The sequence below is a fragment of the Trichoderma virens genome, assembly GCF_000170995.1.
Source record: "Trichoderma virens Gv29-8 chromosome Unknown TRIVIscaffold_92, whole genome shotgun sequence".
In the NCBI taxonomy this organism is placed as follows: Eukaryota; Fungi; Ascomycota; class Sordariomycetes; order Hypocreales; family Hypocreaceae; genus Trichoderma; species Trichoderma virens.
Window position 1 is genome coordinate 614,347 of NW_014013657.1, and position 16,315 is coordinate 630,661.

The 16,315-nt window shown below is 50.1% G+C and overlaps 4 protein-coding genes across 4 annotated transcripts; 1 reads left to right on the forward strand and 3 right to left on the reverse strand.

Moving 5' to 3' along the window:
- Positions 1-473: 473 nt before the first annotated feature.
- On the forward strand, positions 474-2,081 carry TRIVIDRAFT_87278 (uncharacterized protein; the record flags this gene model as incomplete). Its single annotated transcript, XM_014094146.1, has 4 exons — positions 474-646; positions 865-1,451; positions 1,517-1,650; positions 1,721-2,081. The coding sequence occupies 4 exons, from the start codon at positions 594-596 to the stop codon at positions 1,847-1,849; spliced, it is 903 nt and encodes a 300-aa protein (XP_013949621.1).
- A 243-nt stretch (positions 2,082-2,324) lies between these two features.
- On the reverse strand, positions 2,325-8,876 carry TRIVIDRAFT_56457 (uncharacterized protein; the record flags this gene model as incomplete). The annotated part of the gene is made up of 9 exons (XM_014094147.1): positions 2,325-5,283; positions 5,429-5,734; positions 5,895-5,953; positions 5,984-6,064; positions 6,335-6,341; positions 6,601-6,679; positions 6,750-8,339; positions 8,532-8,727; positions 8,799-8,876. 9 exons carry the CDS (start codon positions 8,874-8,876, stop codon positions 2,325-2,327), a joined length of 5,355 nt encoding a protein of 1,784 aa, XP_013949622.1.
- Positions 8,877-9,292: 416 nt separating this feature from the next.
- On the reverse strand, positions 9,293-10,451 carry TRIVIDRAFT_74612 (uncharacterized protein; the record flags this gene model as incomplete). The annotated part of the gene is made up of 3 exons (XM_014094148.1): positions 9,293-9,991; positions 10,059-10,212; positions 10,306-10,451. 3 exons carry the CDS (start codon positions 10,351-10,353, stop codon positions 9,723-9,725), a joined length of 471 nt encoding a protein of 156 aa, XP_013949623.1.
- Positions 10,452-12,122: 1,671 nt separating this feature from the next.
- Positions 12,123-15,951, reverse strand: TRIVIDRAFT_132216 (uncharacterized protein; the record flags this gene model as incomplete). Its single annotated transcript, XM_014094149.1, has 4 exons — positions 12,123-12,870; positions 12,958-14,320; positions 14,397-15,080; positions 15,141-15,951. Coding segments are annotated over 4 exons (3,606 nt in total), but the record flags the coding sequence as incomplete, so codon positions are not given.
- Between the last annotated feature and the right edge of the window lie 364 nt (positions 15,952-16,315).

The window sequence follows — 16,315 nt, forward strand, 5'->3', positions numbered from 1 at the left end:
GGCTCTGAATGGGGCGCGAGCAACGAAAGGAATGCTGCAGGTGCGATTGCAAAGTGCAAGGCCGAGGGAAACTCGGGGGAAAAGAGAAGAGAACAGATCTGCGAGATTCAGATAAGGCTGGCGAGAAGTTAACCTCGACAGCCCCGGGCGAGAGAAAGCCTGAGGAACGCAGAAAAGCTGGCGGAAAAGAGTGTAAGAAGGATCGCCTCGTGTTTTCGGCTCTGAAAAGCCTTATGCATCTAATCGGCTTCAATGCCTGCCCTGCAATGCGGGCTATAGCAATATTTAATGGACCCGCTTTTTATATCGCTGTAGCAGGGCTTGCCGCAGCGGTGGCTTAACACTTTTGCTAGCGATGCGCAGCCAAAGGCGTTAGGCGCACAAAACGAGGCTGCGCCGCCCGCACCTGGTGGGAGGTACAAGGTACTCCGAACCCGAGCTTTCCCGTCGATTTGCCGGCAAAGTGAGCAAAACTGCAATCACTCACCAACCCGAACTGCATCCCCACGAACACCCCGTCAATTGATCCACGTCACGATCAATTGGGTCTGCGTTGGCCAGAGGGCTTAGTTTGATTCTTCACACTTGCCAGAATGTTGTCAAGGGCTGCCCGACCGGCTCTGCGAGCTGCCGTTGCAGCTCCCCGGTGAGTTTTTCTTTCCTCCAGCTAGCATCTATAAGAAATTTGTTATAGCCGCGGGAGCCTCAAATGGCCCGCGATTTGAGTTTTGCGATCCATGGGTGCCCCGACGACCGCCAGCGCCAGAGTTGGCCAAGAGCATATGGAATTCTTTTTATAGAGAAGAGAGAGGAGGAATAAAAAAATACAATCGGCTTATATGGGACTAACAATGATTGCTTTAGAGCTGCTGCTGGCCCCAGCACTGCCGCCACCTATGCGACGCTCCGTGAGATCGAGACTCGTTTGAAGTCCATTCGAAACATCGAGAAGATCACCAACACCATGAAGGTCGTCGCTTCCACCAAGCTCACCCGTGCTACCCGCACCATGAACGACTCCCGCAAGTACGGCGAGGCTTCCAACGAGGTCTTCAAGTCCGCCGAGACCACCGCCGCCGAGGCTGAGGAGAAGAAGTCTCTCATCATTGTCTGCTCTTCCGACAAGGGTCTCTGCGGTGGTATTCACTCTGGTTTGAGCCGTACCATCCGCCGCCTGACCGCTGAGGAGCCTCCCTTCGACCTGGTCATCATTGGCGAGAAGTGCAAGGCTCAGCTGTCGCGAACCAACGCCAAGGGTATCCAGCTCAACTTCGCCGGTATTGGCAAGGACATTCCCACCTTTGCCGATGCCCAGGCCATCGCCGACCAGATCGTCCTGCTGCCCACTGAGTACACTGATGTCAAGATCTTGTACAACAAGTTCATCAACGCCACCAGCTACGAGCCTACCTTCATTGAGGCATTTTCCGAGGAGGCCATTTCCCAGTCCCGTATGTCGCGCTCCTAATGTTCCTACGCTTTTTTGATCACCAAATGATGCTAACAGTCTAAATAGCCAACATCTCCGCTTTCGAGGTTGAGGACGAGGCCCTTGCCAACCTGCGCGAGTACTCTCTTGCCAACTCCCTCTACTGGGCTCTGGCTGAGGGCCACGCCTGCGAGCAGTCTGCCCGACGAAACGCCATGGAGGTAAGTTTTTAATTACACCTTTTCTTGTTCTCCTAAGTTTTTCTTTTATGGTGCTGATTAAATCCCGCAGAACGCCTCCAAGAACGCTGGTGAGATGATTGGCAAGTACCAGATTCTGTACAACCGTACCCGACAGGCTGTCATTACTGGAGAGCTGGTCGAGATTATCACTGGTGCTATTGCCTCTGAAGAAATGTAAAAAAAGAAAAATGCAATTTTCATTTTTTTACTTCTTTTTTTGTCGGTAGAAAGAAAGCAAAGAGCTGGCACGCCGGAGAAAGAGAAAAGAAAAAAAACAACCACCTTTTTTCATCCTGTGTAATAACAAAGCTAGAGGTTACCCAGCGCGGTGTCCCCAGTCAGTGTATCAAACCCACAAATAAATTTTCTTAGTAGATACCAGCTCGAACGGAAATTTTTGAATCAAGATGAAAAAAATAAATGACCGATCATGTTGATAAGCTTGACACCATATTGAAGAGCTCGAGAGCTATGAACAATTAATAAGGACGACTTCCAATTGATTAATATATATACCTCGCCCTATAGACATGCAATACCTAGGTATGTAGTATGAGCCCATCCTCAAGCAAGACTTTTAAACCGTCTTCTACAAAATGCTACGGGACCTAAAACATCCAAACTCCACGTATATACTGCCCCAGAGGCCGATTTTATGATCCCATGTCGCTATCTCCACCCTCCGCATAACTCACGTTCCTCGCCCGCCGATGCTTCTGCATCATCGACGCATCCTCCGGCCCTTCCTCTGGACCCGGCAAACTGGGATGCTCCTGTTCGTAGGCGGCTCGAAGGGTGATAGCCTTGCGATCCCACTTCTCCGCCAGCTCGTTGTACTCTTGCATCGCTTGTAGGTAGAGCTTCTTCTGCTCAGCGGCCTGCTCTTCATATGGTTTCCTTTCGTCCGGCGTGGCCTCTTTCCACATACGAGATGTCATTATGCGGACCTCATTTGGTAGCGACCGTGTCTTGCCGGGTTTGCGACTTTCTTCGCACTTCTTTTTCGCAGCCTCAAAATGGGCCTTGCTGAACAAGATGTAGGCACTGCCGGCGACCTTGTTCGGGCGAAGTGGTCGCTCGCCAATCTTGGAGAGGACGTACTCCCATACCTCTATTTCGTATGCTTCTAAGCGCGCCTGCCGGGGATCCTTGGCCGCTTCCTTACGTTTATGCAGCAAAAGTGAGTCCCGCGGGAGAACGAGAGGAGTCGGGACCTCGATGGGTCCGATCAATGATTCCAAGACTTCGGATGCGGCACGCAGTCCTGACAGATATGCGCCATGAACAGTCGCCGGGTGCGTGCCGATGGTATGCTCACCAGCGAAAAATAGATTGCCTGTGGGTTGGGCCATGACGTTGTAGTCTTCTGGCTGCATATTGGGGGCAGCCGAAGAGTAGCTGCCTCGGGCAAACCGATCAGAACCCCATCTCGTAACTACCGTTTCTATGGGATAAGGAACGTCTTTACCGAAGACGCTCCTCAAAATCTCCGTGGCTTCGGCGACGAGACTGTCATTGCTCGTATGCTCTGTATCAAAGCCAGCGTCTCCAGCCATAAGTGCGATTAGGCAGGGTAGACCAGTTGTATTGGTGACGTTGAACCACTGGAAGAAGCGTCCCCGGTTTGTGCTATAATCATGCTGGGATGTGCTATGACGGTTGGACGCATCTCTGAGTACACCAAAGATATGTCTGTCTGAATCCCAAAATATCTTGTCGTAAAGCAAGACAACCTTGTTGAGGATTCCAAACCCTAGTCGGCCAACTGCATCTACCTTCTCTGAAGGTAGTGGAGGCTCGAAATTAATATTGCCTTGCTTGAGGACCCCAAGAGGTATGGTGCAGACGACAGCATCGGCTTCCACTTGTGTACCATCTTCGCTTTCAATGCTGGCTGGGCCGTCAAAACCCTTGCCGTTGTAGGTGATTTTCTGCACGGGGAACTTGGTTGTAATGTCGAGTGGCGACGGACATTGGAGCAGGCCACGAGCGACACTTTGATACCCGCCGACAACCATAGTGTGGTGGCCCTCCCATTCGTTGCCGGCATCAATGTCCCACAGGCCGAGGCTCAAATTATGCAGATTTGTAGCATTGCTATATTCTAAATTGGCAATGTGCCAATTTATTAATCGATGGTCTTGTGCGTTTAACTCAACAATGTTCTTGTACTGGGTAATGGCGTGGTCCAAGACTGATCCCAATGTTGACCCTTCCAGAGTTGTGGCAGGGGTTAAATCGAGGTTGCCCTTTTCTGCCGCCCCCGGTCTAATGTTCCATCCCATCAGCCTTGCCTTTTCCGATGCCTTGATGGTCGCAGGAACTCCAGGCTCGTTATGTACTCGGCCCGTCAGCTTGTCTGCAGAGACTGGAACCATGTTTACCGTCTCGGGTACGTTTTGCTGGGACACTGATGGAGCATCGGGAAGCGCGGCGGTGGCCTCTTCGGCTTGCATTATCGTCTTGGAGCCATCTCCGGGGCTATCCCGTCCGTCATCGATTAGGTCACGGTTGCCTTCAATCAGCTTGGATGACTGGGACTTGAACTTGAACTCGCTGACGCGATCTAAACAATCATTGTAGAGTTTTTCAACCAGGAGATCCCTGACTGGGTCTACCGGCTTGCCATTGCTGTCGTAAATTGTAGTCTCAGCAGTAAGGGAATGATATGGTATGCCCAATTGACCGCGGACAATCACATTCAAGGGATTACCGCGATCAAAGCCCGTGATAATCATGCCACCCATTTCGGCGGTGTGCCTCATTCCCTTGAACTCGGTTTCACTTTCGGCTGGTCTTGTTTTGAATTCGCGAGAATATACTCTGCCTCCAACACGACCTCTGCCTTCGAGAACAATCACCTTCGGTGGCTCTTCTCCTCTTGCGTAGAAGTGGCCAGCGTGCTGTTTAAAGAGGCCATCTAGCTGCCTGGCGCAGGATAAGCCCGAGATGCCTGCTCCAATGACAGCGATAGTTTTTCGCTTCTTTGTAGGTGGCTCATTCCTGGACTCAGTTTGGGGTTCAGGAAGCTGCACGCAGCCATAGTTTATGTATCCACGGCGAACCAGCCAGTCGTAACACACGTTCGCAGCATCGAACCAGCGCGCATTAGCACATCCGACCGCCTCGTGCCGTGTTACACTGACCGACGGCTGCTTCATCCATATGCGTAATATGCCGTTTCTGATATTCAGGTATGTCGTAACCTGAGAGTGGGATATGTGGTGCCGTAGGAAGTGATACTCTTCAGGATGTAGTGCGTACGGATTTAGCCGCGATGATTCGGCCGCAGCGATGCACTCGCTGGCATATTGGTAGGATGGAATGTCTGTGGGGACTGATGACTTCGGCCGAACATTGAAGGTCAAACGTTCGATATCATGGCGGTGCGATGAGGCCGAAAAACTTTGTGCAACCCCAGTGATCTGTGGGCGGCTAGGTATTTCAGTCTCGACGGGTGTTGTAGCCTTACTAGAGACAATTGAGGGAGATGATGAGGCGTCTGAGAGTTCTGTCAGGGAGGAATGCGAGGAAGAGAACGACTCAGCAATGGCGTCGTCTGTGGGTTCGGCTGGTAACGGGCTATCGTCGCCGTGCTGATGCCTCTCATCACTATACAAGGATTTGAAAACAATTAGAATAAATCACTGACAATTAGATATAACAAGAAGCAAGAGAAAAGAAGAAAAGAAATTTCCCACGATGTGAATTTTTTTTTTTCTTTTGCTTAGGGTGGTGGTGGTTGTCATGGACTCACTCCGTGTCGAGATGCATGCCAGAAGAGCCTTCTGGGTCGTGGCTTGATAGGCTGCTGCTGCTCAAATCCATTTCTTCCGTCCACACAACAATTTCGGGTGCGACCTCTGAAGACTCATCCGACGAGCCTTGCCCCGATACCTGGGGATAGCTTAGACTGCTGCTGGGCGACGCCGGTATCTGGCTCTGGCTCTGGCTCTGGCTCTGGCTCTTGGTGACAGGCTCTGGCGCTAGGCTTGATATTGACGAAGAGTCGACGTCTTGCGGGTGCGAGAAACTCGGCCCAATCGGCACATCCTTTTCTAGGCTGAGATGATTCTCGACACCAGTTGCCATGGCGGATGGTCTAACCAGGCACCTGCTCTGACAGCGATTAGGTAGGGTCGGTGTCGATATATGAGAGGCTACGGATGTCGGAATGGAGACGGGATCATCGACGACGACACTCGGCAGTATGACAGTCATACAGCATGACGCTGGGCAGACGCATCATATGACGAGGGAGTCTGCCATCAAAAACGTCTGTCTGGTCGGGTTGTCAGCCAGGGGACTCTACAGCTCTCACTCGCGGGTGTATATACCTATTTTGTAAGCGGAATAATAAGTCGTTTGGAGCTTCACTGGCTAAGGAGTGTATCTAAAGGAGTAGTGGCTACAAGGCTGCGATGCAAGTCCAAAATGCCACTGTCATTGATTATCGGACCATTGAAGGTTTTCAGGCGGGAATGAATCAAGTTCAACGGCGCAGCGGCCAGTATTTTACTCCAAGGAAGGGCCAATGAGCAGGAAATAATAGAGCCATCAGCTCATCGCGGCCCCTCAAGAGCGCCGAGTTCATCGCATAGGCAATGGTCACGTGAGGCAAACAATCCAATCGCGACGCTCTCTGGTGTGGGGCGCGCTCTACTTGAACTAAGTCCGCCAGTATCTCGCGAGTAACGAACTTCAAACCACTTTTGCATCAGCGACGAGGCAGCTCGATTAAGATCCAAAAGGGAAGAAAAGGAGAAGAAGAAAAACGCAGTCATGCCAATTCTTGACCAAGATGCTCTCATGCCCCGCGAAAATTAACCCCCGCCAACCAGTACGCCGTCAACTCCAAAACATCGTATGCGACTCTGATAACCTTGAGCCTATGGGCTGCTGGGCAGCGGCGTCTCCTTGCGCGCGAACGCTTCTTTCTCGATTGCCGCGTCCATCATGCGGTTCCCGCTAATTATAGAAGTCGCACAGATGACTATATTTCTCCGACCTGGAAAGAAAAAACCACATGTTAGCCGTGAGCTCTGATGGGCATAGACCGCGTCTTCGACTTCGCTTACCTTCTTCTTGCTTCGCGATAAATCTCAACGCGGCAATCTCTGTAAACGTGACTCCTCCGATGAAGACCACAAAGACTGTCTGCTTATGTCCGCTGCCGGATAAGAGGGCTCTCGCCTTGACGGCCTTGTCCTCGCCCTTCTGAAGCTCATAGAACGTCTGTCCTCGAACATGCTTGACAGCTTCGTCGAATCCTTGCCATCCTTGCGTTCCTGCCCCAGGGGCGCCGCCGCCGGCATTCGCTGGGACATTGCCCTTCGTTATAGACAACAGGTACTGCTTCTGAAGAATGCATTGTACAAGTCGGATCGAAAGAGGGGCATAGCCACTATACACGTATGCGATGTCGTTGGGATCGTCCTCCTGTACTTCATCGACAATCAGCCGTAGCTGCTTTCGTAAATACGTGTAGTTGGTTTTGGTCCCATCAGCGCCAGCATTTCCGGTCATCGGGATCATGCCGGCAAGTGGAGATGAGCGCGATAGGAATAGCTGTAGCTTCTCCAAGTTGTTGAGCGTGAGGAGGTGCTGATAGCCATACCCTTGAAGTATCAGACGCTTGAACTGCTCCAAATCCTTGGGCTTAATCCCCCCAGATATGCACGAGTATATGCAGAGCAGTCGAAGAGTTTCTCGTAGGGGAGCCTCTCTGGCTATCAGCTCTTCGATGCCGTCGAACTGCGACGATGGATCGGCGCCAGCAGCGAGATTCTGCTGGACCTCCAGAAGGCCCTTGAACAGATCTGTCCGCGTGTGCTTGATGATTTCCTCGGCGAGACCGGTGTGTATCCTCGCGCTCTGGTGTTCTTGTTGGTAGCCGGGTAGTTGGCTTACAAACTCTTTGAGCTCGGCAATCGTCTTGGTTTTATGCTTGCTCTCGTAATCAGTTTGGACCTTTTGCAGGCGCCTCGCGACCTTGTTGAGCAGCCCGCCCACAATGGCAAAGTTCGCGTTCCGCAGCTGCTCGTATAGTTTATCGCTAGAGTCGAGCTGAACCGTTCGTTTTCTGCTCTGTGAGGTGGCTGCGGAAGACTGCGCAGGCGCCCCCACAATGGTTGTGTCAACCTTGGCCTGGTTATTTTGAATCTCAAAAATCTCATCGATGAGCCCCTCATATGTCAGCTGTGTGAGCAACGGGGTGACAAAGTCGACTTCACGATCGATGATTATGACGCTCTCGTTGGTCGTGCTGGGGGTGAGCGCTGTCTTGACGTCGCTTCCGTCCTCGCCCGCCAGCCGCTCTTGACGCATACGAACGAGGAGATCGGCCACGCGCTTCGCATTGTCGCCTTTGCCAATGATTCTCGGAAACAAACCATGGTTCTGCTGCACCTCCATGAGCGCCTTGGCCATGAGGAAGTTTGGAGTGACATCCTTGGACAGGTAGAGGTCCTTGAAGGAATCCTCTAGCTCAAGCGATAGGACGTCATCTTCGAGCGGGAAGAAGAGCAGCGGCAGCTCGGATATGTTGACATCGCCGAGAACGCCAGCTTCCTCGAGCAACTGGTCGGACACAAGAGTACGCCGCGGCACCCAGAATATGTGAAAGTCATGAGTCGTCTGGCTTTCCCGCTGAATTCGTTTAATCTGAGCTGGAGGGGCACATTTGCGTCAGCTCACTCGGCCTCGATGAGGACTACGTCTGCCTGCTAAGCAATTCCGATTTCGATTTCACAAGTATGACGACAGACATTCGACGAGGCCAATAAGGAACTGGGCACCGCATCGTATCGCACAACACCTGATCTGATCTGATCTGATCTGCATCGCAAACCGCTTCTTACCTGCTATTGCCTCTGCGTGCCGGCCGCATTCCCCTCTGGCGACGAAGACGACATTGCGCTGGCTCGCATCCACGTTGTTGTTCTCGAGGATGAAGAACTTGTCGACGCCGTACTCCTGAAGCGTGGCAACCTTGACGATTGTACCGATGGGGCCGACTAGGCTGCGGTCAAAGACGAGGTTCTTCTTGCCGCGGACCTACAAAAGCGTCAAGCTGTGTGTTTAGCAGTCGGGAAGGTCTCCAGACAGAGACAGTGAGCCTTACTTACACCCTCGAGCAGGTAGAGCAGGTCCTTGCGCGCTTTGCCCCGGATCTGCTCGGTGCTGAATTCCGCGCGCGGAGCCATGATTGCTGGCCGTGCAAGCGGGGAGCTCGTGGGGTTTGGGGATGAGGCAGCTCGGGAGCTCTGGTCTAGCGGCAGGTTGCACGAGATGCGAGGTGTGGCTCAACTCGGCCCCTTGTCAGTGGGCGGTGAAGCGCTGGCGGGGAGCCCCGCAGCTTGCGGCTTTAGTGACTGGCACAGGGCATGGTGTCACTGTTTGGCACAAGTTAGCAGGTCACGTAGGTAATGGATCCATTCAATTATGATTATGAGTCTGGTGCAAAAGCAGAGGCCCAGCGACGACGTCATATGTTCCCTTTGGGCTCATGTCGGCAGATGGAGGCCCGTCATGCCATTGATGAGAATTTTTCCTTTGCTGTCTACCACAAAGGCGAAAGCAGACGGAGGAGGACACCGACGATAGCAGAGGTGCAGTTTGTATCTCGAAAAAGAGTAATCAATTCTATGAACTCTGATTATGCGAAAATGCATCTTCTAGGTTGGGAAAACAAGGTTTACATGAGCTTTCCTCGCCAGCCATTGCCCCAGTTGCGCCGTGCATGCGCCCGATGCCTTTGCCGTCGATTTTGCGCGAGGCAGCGATGTGAGAACAAAAACCACACCGCTCCGTGATAACTGCCGAAGAGGAGACAAAGAAAAAAGAAAAAGAAAAAGGAAAGGAAAAGATCGCTTAGCGTCGAGAATCAGCAGAAGAAAGCCTCAGATTGCCATAACAAATGCCTGGTTCCGTGCCACAATATAGTGATTGTAAAACGCCGATGAGCCATCGCGGCTGCTGAAACAATGCAAGATTCCACCAAAGGAAAATAAAAAAAGCAAAAATCCCTGCTATCAATAAAACCGAGGTCGTTACACGGTATTATCGTGATATAGGAATTCTATATCCCGGGGTCGCTGCTTGTTCCCGCGTACAAACTCTTCGTCGCCAGGTGGTCGCTCGTTCTTGTTGTTGCTCGTCAGCATGCTTTGTATGCTCATGCAGACGCTCTCGGCGCTTTGGACTGGGCTCCATCCTTGGTTTCCCAGGAGATCGAGACATATGATTCCGTTCGAATAGATGTGTGGGTGCATGGGAACTGGGCGGGCTGGTCTGTCTACAAAGGTAACCTCGGGGGGTTCTTGAAATGTCTGTTAGACGACGGGCTCCAAGGCGGGCGATGCGGGGAGCTGGCAGAACGAGATTACCTATAGGATATGACTCGGAGAAGACGAATTTCAGCTGGTAGACCTTGTCGTTGTATAGAGGGTTGTTGTCCAGGACGCGAATATCAAAGAGCCATTCTTTCAAGTCGTTGCCGTCCACAAGCTCGATGCCAGGAGGCAGGCCGTACTTATCAATCTGCCCATGGTCAGCGCTTAAATCTTTGATACGAGCCGCCTGGTACCAGCATGGGAGTGGGAGTGGGCGAGGGAGACGGCAAGATAGTAGTACCTTCTGACGCTCCTTGGCCACTCTTTTCGTTCGCATGCTCGTAGCCATTCTGTCTGCCGAAAGGAGGTCTGCGGAGAGGCGCAAGCGGAAATAGCAACAACGAGTCGGTGTTTGTTTGGGTGGTTGATCAAGGCATTCAGAGAGAGGTATGGAGGAATATGTACTAAAAGGCCAAGTCCCGTGCGGCAGCCTCGACTGTTTTAAATGCGTCGGAGGGGTCTGAGGCAGCTCGAGTGTGGCGCTGCAGATGGGACAGCGACACTGAGCCAACGCCCAAAAGTTAGTGCATGCAGCCTTTGTGGCGGACTGTTAGACTAAACCGCCGGCGTCTGCAGTGAATGATGCGAAACTCAGTTTATTAAATCGACTACATGTACCTACGCAGATACATGCACACACACAATTACACCTCGCACGCAGCCATTCAGTGCCCAAATGAATAGGAGGCCTGCTTACATGTACCAAGGTGCTATTGTCCTCGTCTATTGTCTATGCAGGACTCGAGGTCACCAGAGCATTACAGTAAGCGCTTGTTGACGTATGCATCTTGTGCAGAGTGCAGACTGGGAATATTACCGACTTGATATATGCAAGACTTTGCACTACCGTGTCCAATTAGAATCTGTATGGATGCTTTATGGAATTAGAAGTGAATTATCCTTTTATATATACAGCCGCTTTTACATATTTTCCTTCATTTCTAACAACGCCACGCATACCTTTTCAGTTTCAAACACAAAAGTCAAAAACCTACCTTCATAGTATACGACGTGGCTCAATTATCCAACCTGACGTACATGTACATAGGTAGGAACATGCACGTATACATTCAGCGTTTGCTCAAAACCGCAGACACAACACTACTACTACTACTCGTCTCTCATTCTCCTCGAAATCACTTTCCAGTCTCCAGATTCAGGTTCAAGCACAAGCGTCTGCACCGACGTCATCCAGTTCTTAACCACAACAACGCGATGCAAGTTAACAAAGACCAGCTCTTGATTCGGTGTCATGGCCGCCATAGGACGCCCGTATGTCTCCGTCCATTCAGGCAAGAGGAAGAAATGACGTCTCGCAACGCAAGTAGACGCGAACGTCTCCAGATTCAGGGTACACACCCATGAATTGTAATCCACAAAGATGAGCGTTGTGTCGAAGACGACGAGAACATCCTTGAGGACGTCGGTTAGGTGCTGTAGGCCGTTGTAGGGTGTAATGGTGATGAGTTCGTCCGAAGTAGTGAATTGGGACGAGTTCCAACAATTTATCTTGTTGCCTTCTAGAGGATATACAAGGTTCTCCACGTAGATGCCGTTGCCTAAGTAATGAAGAGTGTCTGTTGGCTGCGAAGGAACAGTATCTCCATCTCGTAGAATTTCTAGTCGTCTGCCTTTATCTGCTGATTCGATGTCGCTCCAAGGGAATAGATAGACAGAATCATCCTCGAAAACCATAAACTGTGAAGCATCCGATGGGCAATTATGCGCGGCTCTTTTTTTAGTCTTGTATTTCGGCACGTCTCTGTTCTTGAGAAACTTCCCCGAAGGCAATTCCAACGTGGTACTACTCATCGTCGTCATGATGAGCAGGCAATCCTGTGTAGGGCTGACAAGCAATTGCTCAATCATATGGCGGTCAAGGTCATAATGAGCTACAATAATTGCCTTCATCCATCGGTTTGGCGATTGATTTGACTCTAAAATCGTCACGAGGCCACGCCAATCGCACTTGATTATCAAGTCTTGGTTTTCTCGTTCAGCGACTGCAATCCTACTTATAACTCTTGGAACCGGAGCTCGGTGGAGGACGCTGATCACGGAGCCATCAATTGTTGAGAATACCCATATTTCCCCATGCTCATTTCCACATATAGCGGCCGTCCCATCTTCAGATAAGACCATGGCTGAGATCTCGCCTCGCGTTTCCGTTGGAGATGGTTGCTGCGAACTAGGTACCAAGGTATTGCTATTCTCATTGACGTGCTGAGAATTGCCAAATGTGTACAGCGAGCGAGAAAGATCCCAAATATGACATTCGGTGAGATGAATGCTCGCAAATCGGAGCCCATGATTCGCTGTAGAGATCTGGGAAATGACTTTGTGGGGATAATTGGTGCGATATATAATCTTGAGCTTAATCGATTCAACATCCGGGCAGAGCTCATATACATCTATAGTGTGCATATGGGCCGTGGTGTTTTGTGTGCCCACGATCAAGTATCTGCCGTCTGCAGACCAACTGAGGACATGCGCTGATACAAAAGGTAGCATTAGAATTCTTGACATTGTACCAGTGTCAAATGCTGCTAAAGATCCATTAACATGCGAAACGACGAGAATCTCGTGCTGGGGGTTGAACATTATGGCTCGGACAATGCTGTCTTCATGCGCACAGCATGTTCCGACAAAATCAGAGTCATCAACGTCGAACAAGTAGACATCTTTAGTATGAAATGACGCAGCCAGAATGTTGGGATAAATAGGAGAGAAAGCAACATGTTGAAGCCGGTTATCTTCCCACGGCCAAGATTCGGAGGCTGCGGAGGACGGGAACCACTTGCGAGATCTGGACTCGGAGGTTGAAAGGTTCCTTTACACATTGTCAATAAACCCAAATTTTGATGGCTTAAACGAGTAGGACCCAAGTTCTCACCTTGAAATCATGTCGCCATCCTCTAGAGCAATATGAAGCTCATCGTCTTGAAGATGAACCGCCTGCGGCGAAGAGCAAGCTATACGGTGAAGCTCAGAACCGGATTTTACGTTCCAAATCGATACTCCCCACCGTCCAGAAGAAACAAGATAGGTATCCTGATTAATAAATTCCAGCAGCGATGCTTTAGAATCCGGGTGTACAAGGCTAATGTGAGGCTGCATAGAGGCTGAATCATAGACATCAATCTCCCCATCGCGCAGACCAATGGCGAAATGCTTCTCTCCATAACCAACGGAATTAACCTCTTGGTCAGTTGGTATGCGCAGAAGACAATCGTCCCAAGTCGGATCCCTCGTCCCAGAAACGGCTATAGTCGAAGGGGGAAGAAGCGCACTCTGAGAAACCACCGAGGACGTGGGACATAGAGTGGGGATGAGATCGTGGATGATAGAAGGGTCGAGTAGCAGCTGATCACGAAATGTAAATACTACTCGAGATAGATCAGTTACCCAAGATTTAAGCATCTGGAATTTGTCTGGTATCAAATCGTGCATTTCTTCGTTGATGTAGAGGGCTAGATCCATGGATGTCCTTGGAATAACGACAACGAGAGATTCCGAAGCAAGGTACTCTATCCAGAAAAGGGCTTTGATATTAAGAAAGTCAACGACTGTATTGAAGAGCTCAAGGCTATTTTTATCAGCTTCAATGAGATGTTGAGAAAATGATGTCGATGCATATTTGAGAAAGAATGCGGTTGCGTTTTGTTGCACACTGTTAGCCCCTAGCTCTAATGTCCCAGGCAGATGTTGAAATTGAGCGTCCAGATATGAGATACAAAGATTGGCAAAACGGCTATGGCCCTGACAGCGTGGAATGGCTAATGAGGAATTGAGGCCTTCGCTGAGGAAAAACTCCCTCGCAGTTTCGTGTACAATCTGAACTCTGCTTCTATGATTAATAGTAACGAACTGGCTACACGTGAGCATAATGACCTGGTCCATCTTGTGTAGCGTCTGGCCAAGCTCGTACTGTATCGCGTGGCACAATTCATCCAACGTCATTGGCCTAACAGCTAGGACGACGAAGAATAGGATGCTCTTTGCGACTTTAGCCCTCCGTCGTTCGTTTTCGATGGTGTGAAGGATTCTTTCATACATTTTATATAAGTCATTGGGGACCTCGTTGAGAATCTCTTCGACATCTTCGTCTGTAAAGGCAGTTTCGAGCTCCTGCAATACGAGGCGAACCCACATGAAGGATCCTGACGCCTTTTCAACAAGTTTTGGCTCAAGCTGGGCGATATCATGAAGAGATAGTATTTCCAACCCGGCATGTATAACTGCTTGAATATCCGCAGCTGTTTTGAAATTGATCAGTATATCAAATTCCGCCTCAGGTATTAGCAGAGATGCAAACTATAGGAAGACACCGACCTGTATCCGTTATGGAGAGGGAATGGGTAAGAACACGATAACCTAGAGAACCAATGCCGCGTTCAATCTCAGGAGTATTTCTGCTGGTAACAAAGATTTGAATAGCGTCGGGAATCTGCGAGGCTAGTTGGAAGAAAGCTGATGCACCCGAGCATTCATCCAGACCATCGATCAGCCAATAATGAGGCGATTTAAACCGAACCTGGAATATACCATCGACAAATAGCTTCCGCCATATAGACTTTTCATCATGCAATTGCCAAGAAACGGAGTTGTCTTGTAGTTTGAATATCCGCCGTCGCACTGCTGGATCATTCAACGCCATTTGGTAAGCTATATGAAGCAAGAAAGGCCCCAGTCCATTACTACTTGTCTGGCCCTTCCGAAAGAAGTAGTATTCGCAATAAGCACCTTTGGCCTTTGTAAAGTCAACTGCATGGCCAAATATAATGGATTTTCCGGTTCCTGGGGACCCTGTCAGCCAGAGGATAGGAGGTGAGGCTGGCACTTCAGATTGAATTTCGAAATCCAGCCATTCCGCGAAGACAACATGCTCCGTAAACCAGGCACACGATCCCGGTAGTTTCGCATTTTGGCAATTAAATAAGTCGTCTTGATAAGAGTCGTCGGTGTTCAGATACTTTTCGAGTCTAGCTCTTGATGCTGTAGCGGAATAAGGCTCGTCTTTTCCAAGTTAGTGATAGACATAGATTGTGATATTTGAACGGGTATTGATTCAATTACCTTTGAGCTGAATCATCTCCACAGCTCTACTTAGAGCATTTCGCACTTTTCTATAATTCGGATCTTCAATGCTACCGAATTTACAAATGTGTCGATGGTCGGCATCCAGAGGAAGGACTTCTTCGTGACTATATCCAAGTGTAGCGGAGAACTTATCCACCAACACAATTGCGGGTCGTTCAGTTACTGGACGGGTTTCAAAGAATGACCATATATGCAAATCTGCAGCGTAAGGCTGAAATAAAGCATTAAGTTCAGTCAGATACGCCGAGTTTGCAGAGAGGTCGTCGAGATAGGGCTTAGAAACACCCATGACCTGGAGAATGTTTCTAGCAACCTTGGCTAGATTGGATCCGCGATGAGGAGTGCCCAGGAAGATGATCGAATGAAACCTTGACGCAAGTTCGTCGGTCGTGGGACTCTGCCTGGCCAGAACATATGCTGCCTTGGCGATGTTTCCACCCATACTGTGTCCGATGAGAACGAAGTTGGTCTTGCTTCGCCTTATCGATGGGTGATTCTTCATCTCTCCCAACAAATCTTGGCCGAAATCATGAATGGATAGGATACTAAGACTCCGGTCTCGCCAATTTGCATCGTATCCAAACGAATGAATGCGTGCCGTCTTGAAGCTTGGATCATTCGGCAGCCAGTCCTGTGGCCAGAAGCTCTCCGCGTCACGAGATCCTGACCATGTCTTTTTGGAATCTCCTCCCAGTCCATGGACGAAGATGACGTCTACTAGAGCAATCTCTCCTGGATCATACAATGTGTTTAGCCCCATGGGTCCCTTGGGCCTAGAAACGCTGACGGGGCGCTCATGTCTGCGTCTAAACTTGGTGAAGAGGTGAGCGCGGAACGAACCAAGGGAGGGTCCTTGGGGCTGGTCCGTGTCTGCTGGAGAGTCTTTGAGCCCTATCGTATTACGGTTAACGAGGGTTTGATCAGACAAGCTTTGACCAAGTGAAGTAGACGTCGCTGTTGGCTCTGGGTTCGCTTTCGATTGGAGCGTTGGGCCTAGCTCCGTAGCTGTAGACGTCACCGGTCTAAATGCTGGCGCCCTGGTATTTGAATCGCTCTCCATGACTGCTTGAGGTCGTCACTCGCCTTAATTTCGGATTACTTTTGCTATAAGAGAGAGAATTCGAATTTTGAAAACAATATTTACCAGCCTA